Raw genomic sequence first — 18,865 nt, 5'->3', positions numbered from 1 at the left:
CCAAACACCTGAGCTAGGACTACTCATACCTTGCTTCCATCGTCTCTCTCTTTTCCATTGCCTCTCAGCACTCTCCTTTCTAAAAGAGCCACGGGTGCTTCTCCCCTCCCTCATCCTGCGACGTTTTGGGAACCATGGCGACCAAAGCTGTCGCCCCCCCCCCCTTTCTTCCCCTGGCGACCCTGCTGGCACCAGGTGGGAGGATCTGCTACGTAACCGCGCGTGTGACTGCCTAGTAACAGTGCCTGCGAGTTGGAAGCGCGCGGAGAGAGGGGTGGGGCGAGAGAGCTGACGACGGCTCGCGGAACGTCTTTGCAGCCTCGCTTCGGAGGCGGAGCCTCGTCAGTCAGCGGGAGCAGAGTAGCGAGCATTGCCTGAGCGCGCCGTTTCGTAGTCCTCAGCCTTGGACCCGGCAGACTAGCTTTGGGTAGTGAAGAGAGTACGCAGCTACCCCCACCATGTCTGGTGAGTTAGGTCAGCCTCAGGCCGGCCCCTCACATGCTGGGCTGGATTTTCCGAATCCTGACAGAAATCGGGCTGGGGTCCCCGGAGGCGTGATCCGAAGGGCCGGGAGCCAGGGGCGCAGGTCCTGGATCCAGAAGGTTCTTGAGCAGATAACCGACTCCCCCCTGCAGTGGGTCACCCCGTCGGAGGTGGTACCTGTCGCTGTGCTGGCCGTCCAGAGGTACCTGTTAGAGGATGAGCCACGCGACACCATACCCAAACCTCCCCTTTACTGCTATGATGTGACGATTTCGGACGGGGTGTACCAGGAGAAGTGCTACCTGGACCCCAGCCTGAACTTCCTCGTATATAAAAATATCCTCAAGGTGGGCATAGAAATGAAAATTTCCAGGGTCTCGTGTCTTTACAACGAGAAAAGGTTAGGCCAGGGGATCCTGTGCATAGATAACGTCCACTGTGGGGAGGCCTTAGAGGCTATTTCTTTAGAAACTCCATTCAGAAATAGTGCGCACGAGGAGGTACCGGAGAGGCCTTTAAGAGGCGGGAAGAGTCATTACCTGGCCCTGTGGAATAACGAAGATCCGTATGGAGATATTTGGCTAACCAACAAGCAACCCGAGGAACACAATTTCAACAGTAAGTAATTGGAGGGAATTGCGGAGAGGTTAAAAAAATAGTTTTTGGGAGGGAATGACGGAGGGGTTAAAAAATTAGTTAATGGGAAGGGAAACGAGGATGCTTTGGTATTGTTTATTTCAAGCCGTGAGTGGCAATAAACAAATGCTCTTGAATGTCGAATTGGCGCTCGCTTAATGAAATTTGCACAGCCCGTGTCTTGCTTTGATTATTCTAGTGGCCATCAGGAAGTGTCTGAATACATCTCAGATTTAATCTGGTATACATACTGTGTGTGCGTTTGCCCACGGTGGAATCATCTTCTTTTCGTTCCCCTTCTAGTTGTGGAAATAGTACTTTCTGTGTTGCTTTGCGAGTGTATAGATTTGAATTCGGCATAAAAATCGTTCAAAAAAGGATGCTCCGTGATTTATTCCTTAATAATTCGCATTAATGAAACGCCATTTTTATGTCTTTGAGTGTAGCAGTTATGTAAATATTGCTTTTTTGAATGTGTGATTTTTGTGGGCAGGCTTGGAATTTTCATTTTTATGTTTCTTATTATGTATCACAGACAATACTAACCTGAGAAGTTTAATTCTCCTGTACCAGAAGTAGGAAGTTAATCTGAAAATGCCTGTTCGTCATCAGCAACTGCTGTCCAATATATTTTATCAGAGATGGAAGGGGAATGATAGTACTACAGGCATGTAAGCATGTGCAATGGGGACCAAATAAAATGCAAAGAAAATAAAAGCGAAAGTCCTAGAGGAAGAAAGATGATAATTTTCTACATTTACTGCTTTTCAGGGTTTTTTTCTCTTTTTACATTGCAGTCATAATATTAGCTCATATATAATCTTGGTATGACGTGTATCAGCAACAGGCTTGAAACTGAAAAGACAACTGGATCAAAAATATACAATTAAAGTAATATCCAGATATAGGGAAAAAATGTTGTAGAAAGGTGTGGAAAAGGTTGATTTAAATAACTTAAGTTTTAAAAGCAAGATAGCCATTTCAGGGATGAAATAATGGAATGATTTTTATCTCAAGCATGGAATAAAGCAGTACTGCATTACTACTCTTAAGTGTTCATCATTTTTATTTTTAGGATTGGATACATAAATGAAAAATTGATATCTAGAAGAATTAAGAGGGGAATAATAATTTATAAAAATATATTTCATTTTTCTGACTATGAAAGTAGTATTTATTCATTATTAAAAACATATTTTTATTACAAAAGGCAATGTCCAGGTGCTAAAAAATCCAAGCTATGTATTTAAATTATATTGTTGGCTAGCAAGAAAAAGAGCATTACAGACTGAAAAGCAAACACTTATTGAACACCTACTGTGGGCAAGATAATATTAAAAGCACTTTATTTATGCTTTTAAAGCACATAAACATAAGAAAGTATATTGTATTAAAAAATGTAAGACCCAAATATAGTAGAATTTTGATGACAAAATCTAGAAGTAGGTATATATTGGTGTTCTTTCAGGTTTGCTGTATGTTTGAAATTTTTAATAATAAAATGTTGGGGTGGAGTGAAAGACCCCTTTACCCCCTCCTATGCTTTCAACTTTCCTCTCAAAACTCCAAACGTTCAGCAGTTTGGTGTGTATCCCTGAAAAAAATATTCTGTGGCATGGCATGATTTGCTGTTTACGCTTATCTCAAGCATCTTTAATATACTTCTGCACATATTTCCACAGCATGGGTGTACCCATGTATCAATTTTAGGCAATTACTGGTTTTTCAGTTTAGATCCCGCACTGAACATCGTTAGGACATACACATACTTGTGGATTGTATTCAGGAATTTCTGTTAAATGGATAGATAGATCCCTAGAAGTGAAATTGCCCGGTTAAAGAGTATTTAAATTTTTTGTTTTATTGGATATTGACTAATAATCTTCTGAAAAGGTTTTACTAATTTACATTCCCATTACTCCATATCATACTGATTTTAAATTATATCTTTTGAATTTTCTGATTTCTTTGCTAATGACTATTGAGTATTTGGTATATATTGCAAATTACATTTTCACACTCTCTTTTCCCTTAACTTGGTTTATGGTCCATTATGGGCTTTCCAAAACTTTTCTCTTAAGACATGATCTGTACAATGTGTTAAAGTCTTAAAAATATAGCTTGAAATACAAAAAGAAATACACCTTAAAAATATTAAACCATCCCCCCAGTTCAAGATACAAAGCATTTTAAGCACCTCAGAAGTCTCCCTAATGCCCTCTCCTGGTCAATATCCGACTCCAAAGGCAACCAATATTGTGATCTCAAAGACAGCTTTTCAAAATGGAAGTTAGGTCATGCCATACTCCTGTCTGAATCTCACCAGTGGCTCTCCATTGCACTTAGAGACAATCCGGACCTCCTATCAGGATGCGCAAGGCCCTGTGATGTGGGCACACTTTCTTTAAATAGCCAGATAGTACATCTTTTTGCCTTTGTCAGACATGTAGCCTCCATTCACAGCTATTCAACTTGGCCAGAGTATAGCTAAAGCAGCCATAGGCAGTATGTAAATGAATAGGTTTGGCTGTTTTATAGAATTTTATTTACAAAACCTGGCAGCAAGCCAGATTTAGCTCAGGGGCTATATAGTTTGCAGACCCCTGCCCTATGGCATCCCCTTGTGTCTTTAACCCCTCTCCACCATTTGATTTCCAAAATACCGGTCCTTTTTCATCTTAAACCTCCTTGCTCTTTCCTGCCTCTAGTATGATGTTCCTGCTTTTTCCTCTTTCTGGAAAGTTCCTTCCCATCTTCAGGTTTCAACTCAAATATATAAAACATGTTAGAAAAGAGCTGTTTATGGGGGATCCATGGGTGGCTCAGCAGTTTAGCGCCTGCCTTCGGCCCAGGGCGTGATCCTGGAGCCCTGGGATCAAGTCCCACATCAGGTTCCCTGCATGGAGCTGCCTTCTCCCTCTCCCTTTGCCTGTGTCTCTGCCTCTCTCTCCTCTCCCTCTCTGTCTCTCATGAATAAATAAATAAAAATCTAAAAAGAAGAGAAAAGAGCTGCTTAAATATGTATTCCCTCCCCATTTATTTTTATTACATCACTGTGGAAATGGTCTTCATAGAATAAATAACACTCTGAAATTATTATTTATCTTGTTTTCTTTTTCCTGCCACTGATTTCTAAGATCCATGAGGGCAAGGAGTCTGTTTTTTTCACTGCTGTGGGGCATTTTTCCTATACCCAGAACAGTGTCTGCCATGTGGTAGGCATTCAATAACGGTTTATTGAATAATAAACATAAGAAATGCATAAAATAAGTTACATTAATGGATTTTCTAACATTGAACCACTTCTATATCTCTACTTGGTCATGGTTGTTATATTTACCTCTGTATATTTAAGGTGAATTTGTTCCATGGATTTTATTTTTTTAGGGGGCTTACTTTTTTTAAAAAAGATTTTATTTATTTATTCATAAGAGACACAGAGAGAGAGGCAAAGAGAAAAGCAGGCTCCATGCAGGAAACACAATGTGGGACTCGATCCCAGGACTCCGGGATCATGTGCTGCACCAAAGGCAGACGCTCAACTGTTGAGCCACCTAGCCGTCCCTAGGGGGCTTACTATTTTAACCCGACATTGATATCAGATTAATTAATATTAGCCTAGTAGAATTAGTTGGGAAATTTGCCTGTTTTTCTGTACTTACAGACATCATTTATTCATTGAAGGTTTGGTAGAATTTATTTTTTTTTGTTTTTTTAAATTTTTATTTATTTATGATAGTCACAGAGAGAGAGAGAGAGAGGCAGAGACACAGGCAGAGGGAGAAGCAGGCTCCATGCACCGGGAGCCCGACGTGGGATTCGATCCCGGGTCTCCAGGATCGCGCCCTGGGCCAAAGGCAGGCACTAAACCGCTGAGCTACCAGGGCTGCCCTCATCATTTTTTCTATGAGAAATTGAAAAGGATTCATTCTCTCAACCCCCAATCCTGGCCCAAGGCCCTAGGTTCAAATAGTTTTTTGGTTAAATTCTACCAAACCGGCAAAATGATGAGGGCAGCCCTGGTAGCTCAGCGGTTTAGTGCTGCCTTCAGCCCAGGACCTGATCCTGGAGACCTGGGATCGAGTCCCACGTCAGGCTCCCTGCATGGAGCCTGCTTCTGTCTCTGCCTGTGTCTCTGCCTCTCTCTCTCTCTCTCTCTCTCTCTCTGGAATAAATAAAATACTTAAAAAAAAAGAAAAGAAAAAGTGATAAAATCAATAACACTTCTTGAGTCCATTTTGAGAGTTGATATTTTACTAGGAAATTTCATCTCACTTAGATCTCAGATTTGTATGCAGTAATCTCTATTTTTAAATTTTAGTCTATATTTTAAAAATATTTTAGTCTTGTTTCATCCCTTTTACATTTCTAATGTTTATGTGCTTACCCTTTTTTATGGTCCGCCTTGCCAGAGGCTTATCTGCTTTATTAGTATTTAAAAAAATACTTGGCTTTACTAATTGTTGGGGAGATGTTTTCTACTTTATTAACACTATCATCTTTTTTTAAAAAAGATTGTATTTATTCACGAGAGGCAAAGAGAGGAGAGAAACTCCGATAAATGTTAAATAGAAGACAAATGTAATAAAACCATTCCATAAATTAAATATGCAAGTGCTTGGTAGTGGGAAAATACTCCATGGCATTGAGGTTTTCCCACAAAATTTCTTAAGGGAGATGAATTTATTGAAGTGTCATTAACATATGGTGTTATATTGGTTTCAGGTGTACAATATAATGATTTAACTATACAATTTAAACTCACTTAGTTCCTTGTTTCTTTCTTCCAAAAGCTTTTAAAATTCCAAAATTTCCCATGGATACTGCTTTGGCTGCTTACACCAGGTTTTGAAGTATAGAGATTTTATTTTTACTCATTTCTCATATTTTCTGATTTTAAATTTGAGTTTCTCTTTAACCCTCAAAATTTTAGAAAAAGCTTACTTATTAGATATGAAGTCTATTATAACAAGTTTTAAATTTTTTTAAAGATTTTATTTATTTATTTTGAGAGCGTGTGTGTGTGTGTGTGTGTGTGTGTGTGTGTGCGTGTGTGTGTGCGCGCGCACAAGTGGTGGGGTGGGAGGGGCAGAGGGAGAGGAAGAAGCAGACTCCCTGCTGAGCAGGGAATCTTGATCCCAGGACCCCAGATCACCACCTGAGTCAAAGGCAGATGCTTAACCGAGTCACCCAGGTGCCCCTATAACAAGTTTTAAAATTTTAATTAAAATATTCCATATTCTTATTTTAAAATCTATTTTTATTTGCCCATTTCTCTGAGAGGAATATTGGCTTTTCTTTATGACAGTGGTTTTGTTCATTTCTCCTTTTATTTCTAAAAGTTTATTTAAATGTTACTATAAAGTGTAGGTATCTTTCTCCATCCCTTTATTTCTATTTTGTTTTACATTTGTCATTTTAAAGAAATATATAGCTAAGATTTTCGCTTTTTGACCCACACCAATTCTTTTTCTTTTAAGAGATTAATTTAATCCAATTAAATTTAAAGTTATTAATGATGTTTTTGTATCTGTTCTTACAGAAATACTTTGTTTACTATATGCCATGCTTTATTTTTTTTTACTTTTCCAAGATTCCAAGATTTAAATTCTTTTTTTCTTCTAGTGCTTTTAGAAGTTATACATTAATGTGTATTCTCCTAAAGGTTACTCTTAATGTTTTAACAAAATTATTAAGCTTTGATTTTTGTGTCAATCTCCAGAATTATTCACAATTTATAAGATCTTCCTCTTGAACAATACAAGATATTTAGGACTCTACTTGGCCACGATGCAATTTGGCATGTTGCTGTATTGGATTTGAAAGTATTTGATTAAGGATATTTGCCATCGTGAATGATTTGGATTTATAGATTTTTTTCCCTTTGTACTACTTTTGTCATAATTTTCCAGGATTTATCTGTGTTTATAAAATGAATTGTTAGAACCTGGTGCCATTTTTGGAGGTCATTATTTGTGAGCTTTTTCACTTTCTTCCACAGTTATTGACCTATCATTCCAGTTTTCTTCAGCTCCTAAAGGCAATATTGATAATTCATATTTTCCTAGGAGATTATCAATTTCACTGATATTTTCAAACTTAGTGATATATAATCATATATAATAATATTTTTCTCTAGGTTTATAGTTGATCACATTTCAAACATCTTTTTCTGTCTTCACAGTTGCACTTGTCAGAGGTCTACCTTTTCATTAAATTTTCCAAGGAATTGTATTTAATGGTTCTATGTTTTTCTAATACATTATTTTTAGCTCTTATCTTTATTCCTTTTTGCATTCTTTGGGTTTATTCTTTTGCAGTAGTTTTCATTGTGTGGTTCAAGGACCTCTAGAAGTGTTCCCAAGACCTTTTCAAGGGATTCACATCAAAACTATTTTCATAATAATACTAAGACTTCATTTGCCTTTTATTACTTTAATTCCCTGAAAATATACAGTGCAGTCTTCCAGAGGCTACAGAACATCTAACACCGAAATGGACTGAATGCCAAAGAAAAATGAGTATCCACCTGTCTTCTATTAAGCTAGACACTAAAAAAAAATTTATAAAAATGCAAACCAGTGCCACTCCTCTCACTAAATTTTTTATTTTGGAAATATATATATATTACATATAAGTAAAGGGACCAGTTTTCAATCGGGTAATTAGGGATAACATCACTGAGAAAGTGACCTTTGAGCAAAACTTGAAGGAGAGGAGGAGGGAAGTCACTCTGGTATCTAAGAAGACATTCCAGACAGAGGGAACAGCAAGTGCAAAGGCCCTGGTATCGGACTATGTCTGGCATGTTTGGGAAATACAGAACTTACACATATGAAACTACAGTGAGGGCAATACAGAAAAATGTAATAAAACCATTCCATAAATTAAATATGCAAGTGCTTGGTAGTGGGAAAATATTCCATGGCATTGAGGTTTTCCCACAAAATTTCTTAAGGGAGATGAATTTATTGAAGTGTCATTAACATATGGTGTTATATTGGTTTCAGGTGTACAATATAATGATTTAACTATACAATTTATTTCTCAGTGCTCATCAGAATATGTGTTCTCTTAATCCCTTTTATCTATTTTACCCATCCCTCTACCTAGGGGGAGATGAGTTTAGATCCAAGTCTTTCAGGAAGTAATCATCCAGTTTGACAAGGCAGAGGGCAGTCAAAATAGAATAGTATGTTAGTTAATATAGATATTTACCTTCGTTCCAGACACATAGTAAGGTGTGTGTGTGAATATATATATATATATATGGTATTTTTTTAGAGAAAAGAGAATGCACGCACATGAGAGAGTTGGGGGGACAGTAGGAAGGGAGAGAGAGAATCTTAAGCCAGTTAAGCAGGCTTCATGCCCAGCACCCCTGAGATCATGACCTGAGCTGAAATCAAGAGTTGGCTGCTTAACTGACTGAGCTACCCAGGCACCCCTACATATTAGCTATTATTATTAAGGATGGCACGTACTAATAAGTTTTGTATGTGAGAAGTATATAGACTGGCTATATACTGGTAAGAAGGATTTGCTTTGGGGATGATCTGGATACTATTTAACTATTAAAACAATTTTAAATTACCATGACATATTAAGTAGGATTTTTTTCTATTCTATTTTTTTTATTCTAGATACCAAAATAATTTCCCTTTCTCACCTTGAAATGACCTGGGCTAACAGAAGGAATTTTCCTGCATTGCTTGTGAGAATCTTGCATAAATCAAAACTGCGATACTATGGAAAACCTGATAAAAAGATGATTGAGCCATACCAGGTATAAGTAATGACAAGATTCTACATGTTAATGAAATGGTTATAGATTATAGCTTATAGACTTGACTCCATATTGGGATAATTTATGTTCAAATAATATTTTATAAGTTTAATAAATTTTAAAATGTGCATAAATGCATATTTCAAGGTATTTTTCTATGTAATTTCTTATACTGTGTTGGTACCTTTTAGTTCCCTGATTCAGCTGGTCTCCTCACACTTTTTATGTATCTTCAACCTTTTCTTCTCTACTGTGTTTTCTGCACCAGCATATAGACATACTCTACTCTCTAATTTTAAAAAAAGAAAAAAATCTCCTTTGACCCCAGGACTCCTCTATTCCCTCTCTTCTCTTCTGGCAAGCTCCTTGAAGAAGTAGTCTCTACTAGATGTTTTCACTTTCTTACCTCCCATTTACTTTTCAACACAATTAGTTTGACTTTTTTTCTTCAGCTGGTCACTCACTAGAGACCCCTAGAGACCTTCTGATTGTCAAATCTAGCTGATACTTTTCTGTTATCTTGACTCTCTGTGTCATATAATGCTAATGAGAACTACCTTCTTGATTTCTGTCCTGTTTGGTTGTTTTTTTTACTTAACATTTCACCATATTTTCACATGTTATCAAGAATTATTTTAGGAGTCTTTTAAGCTTTCATTATAACAGTTATACATACTTTGAGGGAATTTGGGAAATGCAGAAAGCTATATAAATAAAGCTGATAAATAATATCACCCCAAATTCTACCAGAGCCACTATTAATATTAAAGTGTTATATTCCCTTTTTTGTATGTATATATCATGTCTACATACATTCATAGCGTATATATGCATATATCTATGTCCTATGTATGTTACATATATCACATCTGTATGTATATATGTGCATATCATATTGCATGACTATGTCATATATTAAATTATCTTACAAAATGGAAATCATATTGTATGTACAATTTTGTGGGGCTTGGGGGATTTTTTTAAAAGATATTATTCATTTATTTGAGAGAGAGAGAGCAGAGTAGGGGGAGAGAGAAAGCGGACTCCCCACTGGTCAGGGAGCCTGACGTGGGACTCATTCCCAGGACCCAGGAACCCAGGACCATGGCCTGAGCCACTTAACAGACTGAGCCACCCAGGTGTCCCTTGTACATACAATTTTGTATTACTTAACATTTCCTTAAGTATTTTCTGTTACTAAAAATCCTTCATTCATAAATTTCAATAGCTGCAGATTGTATCATAACTCATTCAGTCATTTCCCTATAGTTTTGCTTTCTCATTCTTTTTTTTTTTGCTTTCTCATTCTTAAAATTGAAATTCCCTGTAGATAAAAGTAACAAATATGCATATGCTTTTTCACTCTTTTTTTTCTAGACATTTTTGGAAGTTGCTGACAGTTCAGGCACGGTGTCAGTGATTATGTGGAATGCCCTGTGTCCTGAGTGGTATAAAAGTTTGAGGGTTGGTTTAGTCCTTCTGCTTCAGGATTATTCTGTTAAAAAGAGTTATCCATTCAGGATGCAGCCTCTCCCTGTGGATCCGCAGATCAAACTAATTTCTACAATGGGTTAAGTATTCAATAAATGTATTGTTCTATGGCTTTTTGTTTGTATAAATTTGCAAAATACCATACCAGCCAAAGACTCTTAAAAATTGCCAAATCTGTTAGAACCTGGTAAACCTTTAAATTCCTTTATCTTTAAAAATTTTAAGCGCTCACTAAATATTGCATTTATTAAGAAGAAATAATGTGAGATATTTATTGTTGTTTAATGATGAGCTCCAACTTAGGATGTACTTATTTTTGTTTTATGTTTTGTCTTACAATACTAAATTAATGACTTTAATATACTTTTCTGTTACTATAAGATGCTATTCAAAAGGCTTTTGTTAGCATTTTATTTTGGAATAATTTCAAACTTGGGTAAAAGTTGAAAGAATAATACAAAGAACTCCCATATACCCTCTACATGGATTCAGCAGTTGTTAATATTTACCTTTACTTTATCATTTCCCACATTCTATATTTGTCCTCTGAAACATCTGAGAGTAAGTGGCAGCCATCACACATCACCCTTTACCTCAGAACACTTCAGTAATATTTCAATGTGTATTTCTTTTTAAAAATATTTTATTTATTTATTCATGAGATACACAGAGAGAGAGGCAGAGGCAGAGACATAGACAAAGGAAGAAGCAGGCTCCCTGCAGGGAGTCCCATGTGGGACTCGATCCCATGACCGCAGGATCATGACCTGAGCCAAAGGCAGACACTCAACTGCTGACCCACTCAGGCATCCCTCAGTGTGTATTTCTGAGAGCAAAAACATTCTATTCTATAATCACAGTACAGTTAACAAAATCAGGAAATTTAAAATGTACAGATTGCTTATATCTAACCTGTAGTCAATATTCAGATGCAATTGAATTCCTGCAGTTTTGAAAAGGCTTTTCCTAATTAGCATTGAAATCAAAGTTTTGACATCTTGGTATCATCCTAAGTAGTTTGGGGGCATTAAAATTATTAAGTGATTGCTTTCAGATGTGACCATTTTTTGCCTCTCCATTTTTCAAAATTGCAGATCATACCACTCAACAAGTTTAAGTATTGTTTTGGGCTCATACAGTTTTTTTTACTAGACCTGTATTTCTATGTATTCTAAATTCTCTACTAATAAATTAAGCTTAATTACTTGGACAATATGCAAATAACATAGCCTTTGTCAACTGTTTTCTTAAATATATGTTGATTTAGGAAAAGCTCATGTGACTCTTTATTAAAACCATAAAGATTTGGTGGACATCAGTCATGTCTTGCTGGATGAACAAGTTATGACCTAGTAGTTTGGTACAATTAGTCCACTATCTCATTGCTATTTATTATAGAAAGATGAGAAATTAAGCTGATAACTGATGTTGGGACTTACTTGAGAAAATACAGTAAAAACTGGCAAAAAATAAGCTAATTTGCAACATGTATCATTACGTCTGTCAATTTGTAAATTCTTTCCACAACCAAGCATATCTAGGTGAAAAATTAATAAAAATTGAGACATTTGTCAATAACAGATAAGGTAGGTAAATTTATTGATGCCACATAATAAATCACTGGCATAGTACGAAGTCAAACCTAGTTCTTCTGATATCGAACCTAGCGTTCTTTTCATGAGGTACACTGTTTTCCTGGTGTAAAGAGAATTAATTTAAATCACAATTTTACATGGCTGTGGATAAATCTAGAAATATGTCTGGTACTAATAGCTGTTTCTAAACCTTAAAAACATGGAAAGTAGAACAATAGACAGCATGTAGTCAATAGATAAACAACTACTAAAACAACACAAATTGAATCAAGCAGTATGCTACCTCTGCTATATAGAACTACAGTGCCAGATTTTCATAATAGAAACTCTCCTTAAGATATGAGAGGCTGTCTGTACTTTCAGGAAAATAATTGCAAATACAGAATTTTTTTATTTTTTTAAAGATTATTTATTTATTTATTTATTTATTTATTTATTTATTTATTCATTCATGATAGACACAGAGAGAGGGGCAGAGACACAGGAGGAGGGAGAAGCAGGCTCCATGCCGGGAGCCTAACACAGGACTCGATCCCGGGACTCCTGGATCATGCCTTGGACCAAAGGCAGGCGCTAAACCGCTGAGCCACCCAGGGATCCCCAGAAATTATTTTTTAAAATGAGAGGCTTTGATGAGAATATACTGAAAATGTTTCTGTTAGTCTTTAAAACAGTTTTACTTTTTATCAGTGTTAGCATCAGTCCACCCCATACCGTTTTGATTAGTAAGAGGATTTTTTCTCTTTATCAAGGGACATAGAGCTATTTCTACAAAGGCAATGTAATACCTGTCATAAATACACAGCTCTGCCTTTACAGAGTGAAAGCAAACAGAGATAATATGTAAAGAATGGGCATGGCTGTGTTATAGTAGAACTTTACTTACAAAAACAAGCAACCATCTGCAGGCTATAGTTTGCTGAGCCTACACATATATTGCAGATCTCAACCCTGGCTGGACATCAGTATCACTTGGGGAGCCTGAAAGAACCATAGGCACACAAGGTTCAGAGATACTGATTTAATTACTCTGAGGAGGGAACCAAGACATTGGTGCATCTTTAAAACTCCTCAGGTGATTCTAATGTACAGCTAGAATTGAGAACTGCTCATTTATGACCTTTATTTTTTTTTCATTTATGACCTTTAAAAAGCTCAGATGGATTAATGATCTTTTGGAGAGAAACGAAGACAGTTTTGTAAACCATGCTAGACACAGGAGTTACAAAGTAATACAGAGTTCTACCCTTAAAAAACTGGTCTAACAGAGTAATATATTACACTGTCTGTTAACTAACCAGAATTTAAATAAAAACTTGAAAAAATTAGTTTAATGGTACAGATCAGTAAAATCAATGGATTATAATAAAATAAAAATTAATGACAATAATTAAGAAGATATGAACATAAGGGGAGAGAAAATAAAAATGCAGTTGACGAAAAAAATGAATGGTCAGGAGGGTGGGAGAATGGGTTGGGTAGGAGAAAATGTGAGTGGGGGTTACAATAACAGGGTAGTTTAAATGTTATGAATAGGATAAATGAGAAATGAGTATATATTGGGGGCCAGGGTTGGTCAGTAGGGGAAGAAACGTTTGTGGTACCATCACTGCCTTCTAGGTGTTCATGTTGAAAGACAAACTATTAGAGTAATTGATCTTTATTTATTTTTTCATATTTATATGTGTAGTTCCCAGTTATAGACACAAAGACACGTAATTTTTTTGAAGACCAAATAAATGGAAGCCTATAAAGGTGAAATTTCTCTTGTATGTCCTATGTTTATAGGACATATTTGCTGGTAATACATGATTTTGTATGTTGCCATTTTGCATATCATTCTGTACTACCTTTTATTGAATAGTATTCAACTAGCATACGCAAATAAACATTTTTAAATCTTGAGATTTTTCAGACTGTATTGTATAATACCTATTGAGATAGTAGCATAAAGTGTTTGGGGTTTTGGTGGGAAGGAGCTATTTATTTCATTCAAAATCCTAGCATTTTGGAGATGGAAGGGAATTTAAATATAATCAAGTGACTATGTGAAAGTGTTCTGTGAAATGCAAGCTATTTTGTAGGTGCAAGGTAATATCATGGAATATAAACTTTCCTCACTTGTATATGAAAAGGCTGAAACTCATAAAAGTAAAGTGAATTTTCTAGTCACATGGCTGCTAATAGGAAGGATGAGAAATCAGGTACGTCATCTTGTTTTGTTAGAGAGAGCACACTCTCATGTTGAGAAGTGTGGGGAGGAGCAGAGGGAAGGGAAAGAGAGAATTCCCAGCAGGCTCCATGCCCAGAGCAGAGCCTGATGCATGACTTGATCCCAGGACCCTAAGATCATGACCCAAGCCAAAATCAAGAGCTGGACACCCAACCGACTGAACCACCCAGGCGCCCTATCATCATCCTGTTTTAATCTTTGTTTGTTAAACATCAAGTTCTTAGAAAATATTACCTACGGCATAAAAGAAAATGGAAAGCCAAGAAAGCGGGATGCCTGGGTGGCTCAGTAGTTTAGCTCCTGCCTTTGGCCCAGGGTGTGATCCCGGAGTCCTGGAATCGAGTCCTGTATCAGGCTCCCTGCATGGAGCCTGCTTCTCCCTCTGCCTATGTCTCTGCCTCTCTCTGTGTATGTCTCTCGTGAATAAATAAATAAAATCTTAAAAAAGAGAGAGAAATCCCAGATAGCTCTATAACTACTAAAGAAATTGAATCAAAGGTTTAAAATCTTTTCACCAAGGAAATACCAGGTATATATCATTTTATGAGGCAAATTCTACCAAAAATTCAAGGAATATATCATTCTAAAACTCTTCCAGAGAATAAACTAAGAGGGCATACTTTCCGACTTACTCTTTACTACCAATATAACCTTCACAATCAAAACCAAAGAGGGCAGCCTGGGTGACTCAGTGATTTAGTGCATGCCTTCAGCCCAGGGCGTGATCCTGGAGACTCGGGATCAAGCCCCACATTGGGCTCCCTGCATGGAGCCTTTTTTTCCCTCTGCCTGTGTCTCTGCCTCTCTCTCTCTCTCTCTCGAATAAATAAATAAAATCTCTAAAAAAAACAAGAATAGTATGAAAGGGAAAAATTAAAGGCTAGCTTCAGCTGTGAAAATATATACAGATATTCTAAATAGAATAGCAAATTGAATTCAGTTATATGTAAAAAATGATCACATACAATGACTAAATTGCATGGTCTCCAGCAATGCAAAGTTGATTTTACATATGAAAAGCTATAATGTCACTCATTACATTAACAGATTAAAGAAGAAAATGGTCATCCTAATAGAGGCAAAAGAGGCATTTACTGAAATTTTACATCCATTCATAAATTTAAAAAAGAAAATAGCAAGAGAAGGAATGTTCCTTAACCTGATAACCTGTTAACAAAACAAAACAACAAACATCTCTAAGGAAAATTCAGTAACATTTTTTAAGATGGAGAACATGGATATCTCCTATTCCTATTTTTATTTAATGTTATACTAACTGCTCTAGCCAGTGTGAGGACAAAATGCATTAAAATCATAAGGACTTTATTTTTTAAGATTTATTTATTTATTTTAGAAAGAGAACACACAAGGAGAGGGGAGAGGGGGAGTATCCCAAGTAGACTCTGTATTAAGGGCAGAGCCCAACATGGGGCTCAATCTCATGACGCTGAGATGATGACTTGAGCCGAAAGCAAGAGTCAGACACTTAACTGACTGAGCCACCCAAATGCCCCCAAATCATAAGGATTTTAAAGAAAAACACAAAGCTGTAATTCACAAATTAGATTTTCTACAAAGAAAATCAAAATAATACAAATTAAAAATAATAAGACATTGGTACAGCTAGCTATAAGACCAATATACAAAAGTAAATAGATTTTGTATACTGCAGTAACAGAAATTATGATTTTAAAAATGTAACTTACCTGTCAATAACTATAAGTTATCTAGAAATAAATCTAATAGAAAATATGTAAGACCTGTTTGGAGAAGATTATAATACTTTATTGAAAGACATTTCAGAATCTCTAAATAAGTGGAGAAATATCCTATGTTCCCAGGTAGGAAGTTAGTCTCAATTTCATAAGTATGTCAAGTACTCCTAAATTGATCTGCAGATTCAGTGCTATTCTGTAAGATTTTTTTTCTGGAGCCGACAAACTGATTCTAAAATTTATATGGAGACACATAATTATTAAGAATAGTCCAGACAATTCTGAAGAAAAATAATAGGGGGTTGCAGAGGGAGTGAAGACTTTGTCCTACAAATGTCATGGGTTAGTTTTTTAAGATTTTTTTAAATTTCCTGATTCATGAGAGAGAGAGGCAGAGACAGGCAGAGGGAGAAGCAGGCTCCCTGTGGGGAGCCCAGTGTGGGACTCGATCCCAGGACCCTGGGATCACAACCTGAGCCAAAGGGAGACACTCAACCACTGAGCCACCTAGGTTCCTCTGTCATGAGTTATTGCAAAGAATTTATGGCCATGTATTATTGGTATAGGAATAGACAAACTGACCAGCAAATCACAGTACAGTCAAGAAATAACCCTAAACACAAAATTTTGATATGACAGATGTGCTATACAGATCATCAAGGAAGGAAGAACTATTTGGAAAATAGTATTGGAACAAATAAGCATATATTTGAGAAAAAAATGACATCATATCTCTATCTCGTACCGTATAAAGAGTCAATTCCAGATATAGCAAATGTAAAAGGCAAAACTTTTAGAAGAACTTATAAGAAATATGCATTTGACCTTGGGATAAGGAAGGATTTCTTGATAGGACACAGGAAATATCATTTATAAATGAATGACTAATAAACCCAACTACATTGAAATTCATCAAAAGACACTGTAAAAAAGAATGAAAAGCAATTGACACATGAGTGTATATATTTACAATAATCAACAAAGTATTAGTATCTAGTATATATAAAAAGTCCTTCAAATAAGAAAAAGTCCAATAGAAAAGTGGGCAAAAGACACAGCATGTATTTCACAAAAGAAGATGCATGAAAAAAAGAAGATGCATGAGAGGCGGCTCGGTGGTGCAGTTGGTTAAGCGTCCAACTCTTGATTTTGGCCCAGGGCATGGTCTCAGGGTCATGAGATCAAGCCCTGCTTTGGGCTCCATGCTTAGTGCAGAGTCATCTTAAGACTCCCTCTCCCACTGCTCCCTTCCCTCCCCCACTCTAACATAAATAAAACAAATCTTTAAAAATAAAAAAAAATTAAAAGAGGGTGCATGAATGAATCGTGAGTATATGAAATGCCATTCAACATAATTAGTAATAAAGGTAGTACAAAATAAGACCACAACATACTGTCATTTTGTGTCACTAAATTGACAAAAACTAACTTCGATAGTAGCAAAATTTGGAGAGAATGCTGATCAATGGGAATTCTTACACATTACTGGTAGAACTATAAATAGGTTAATTACTTGAAAGTAGTTTGGAATTAGCCTGTAGAGTGGCACTTTTGCACGTTTTACAATCCAGGGTTTCCCTCTGTATAATACCCTAGAAAATGAATGCCTGTGTGCACAAGGAGACATGTACAAAAAAGTTCATAGTGACACTTTTTGTAACAGCAAAAACAGGAAATAATCCAGATGTCCATCAATGCGATAGTGGGTAAACAGAATTGTAATATATCAACACCCTGGAACATTATTCAGCAATGATAACAAGAAAAAAAAGCACTACATGCAGCTACATGGAGAAATTTTAGGATCATAATGTTAAGTGAAAAAAGTAGCCCTAGAATACTGAATATGGTATGAGTTCATCCATATAAAGTTAAAAAACAAAACCAAACAGTATTTTGTTTGGACAAAAACATATAAATGATAAAAACCTTTCTTTTAATTAAGAAAATGATAAAACACAAAATCTAAGAACCGTCTAACCTTTGGTGGAGAGATGATAAGTAGATACATTAATGTAGGAATAAGTAGAAGAAAGCTACTGATAATAGTCTGGTTCTTAGAGTTAGTGGTGGGTTCAAAAAAGTTCAGTTTAATATTTTGCCATGTAATTTGTACCCATGTATATTATTTTATCTGTATTAAATGTCATATATTAAAGTAATATATTTGTTTTTCAGAAATCTGCCTGAATCTTCGAGATCCTCCAACTAACATAATTATCATTCCAGAGAAGCAGGTGAAACCTGAATGGAGATTGCCAAAATTAAATCACCGCTTTATCACAAGGTAGAATGCTCATGTAAAATACCTTAAACATTCGTTTTTAACATTAGCCACCAAAATGGTATTATTATTGCTCAAAATCTACCCCAATTATGCTGTATCAATTATATAAAGATATATTTTCACAGCCATAATTTTAGAATGTTTTTTCACTGTTTAAAGATACAATTTAACAATTTTGCTTTTTTTAGGTCAGAACTGGATGATATGCCAGAAAATCATATCTGTGATGTTATTGGCATTTTAGTTTTTGTAGGAAGGGTCCAGCGGTCAAAAAAGAAAGGTAAGCTTTTAAAATAGAAAGCCATAAAATATATTTCAGTGAATAGTCCTGCGTTCATTTATGCATAAGTATTTACTTTCATTTATTCTAATATCCTACCCATATAGAAAACCGTGAAGATTTTTGGTCGTATCGCTGGATTCACATTGCTGATGGCACTTCAGAACAACCATTTATAGTAGAGCTGTTTTCTACATCTCAGCCAGAAATCTTTGAAAATATTTACCCAAGTACTCAATCCAGTATTTGCGATTTTTTTTTTACTTTTGGAAGGGGAGGGGGTGCATGAACTTAAAATGTTACAGTGTACTGACTTACAGAGTGGCATGATACTGAATCAGCAAATTTAAGCAGTATGA

The 18,865-nt window shown here is 36.1% G+C and overlaps 1 protein-coding gene across 2 annotated transcripts in view; it reads left to right on the top strand.

The window, feature by feature from the left end:
* The first annotated feature begins 285 nt into the window (after positions 1-285).
* Positions 286-18,865, top strand: part of RADX (RPA1 related single stranded DNA binding protein, X-linked) — an 88,614-nt gene continuing 70,034 nt past the window's right edge. Inside the window, exons 1-6 of one of the 2 annotated variants that reach the window (XM_077890375.1) lie at positions 286-1,101; positions 8,763-8,905; positions 10,283-10,475; positions 18,118-18,226; positions 18,415-18,506; positions 18,614-18,736. In XM_077890375.1, the coding sequence (XP_077746501.1) occupies positions 459-1,101; positions 8,763-8,905; positions 10,283-10,475; positions 18,118-18,226; positions 18,415-18,506; positions 18,614-18,736 (1,303 nt within the window). In that variant the 5' untranslated portion in view covers positions 286-458. Of the gene's footprint in view, positions 1,102-8,762; positions 8,906-10,282; positions 10,476-18,117; positions 18,227-18,414; positions 18,507-18,613; positions 18,749-18,865 lie in introns of both variants that reach the window. The other variant, XM_077890374.1, reaches the window with a different exon arrangement.

The sequence above is a fragment of the Canis aureus genome, chromosome X (genome assembly GCF_053574225.1).
Source record: "Canis aureus isolate CA01 chromosome X, VMU_Caureus_v.1.0, whole genome shotgun sequence".
Classification (NCBI taxonomy): Eukaryota; Metazoa; Chordata; class Mammalia; order Carnivora; family Canidae; genus Canis; species Canis aureus.
The sequence above is the reverse complement of the archived record's forward strand: the minus strand, read 5'-3'. Positions and strand labels throughout refer to the sequence as shown.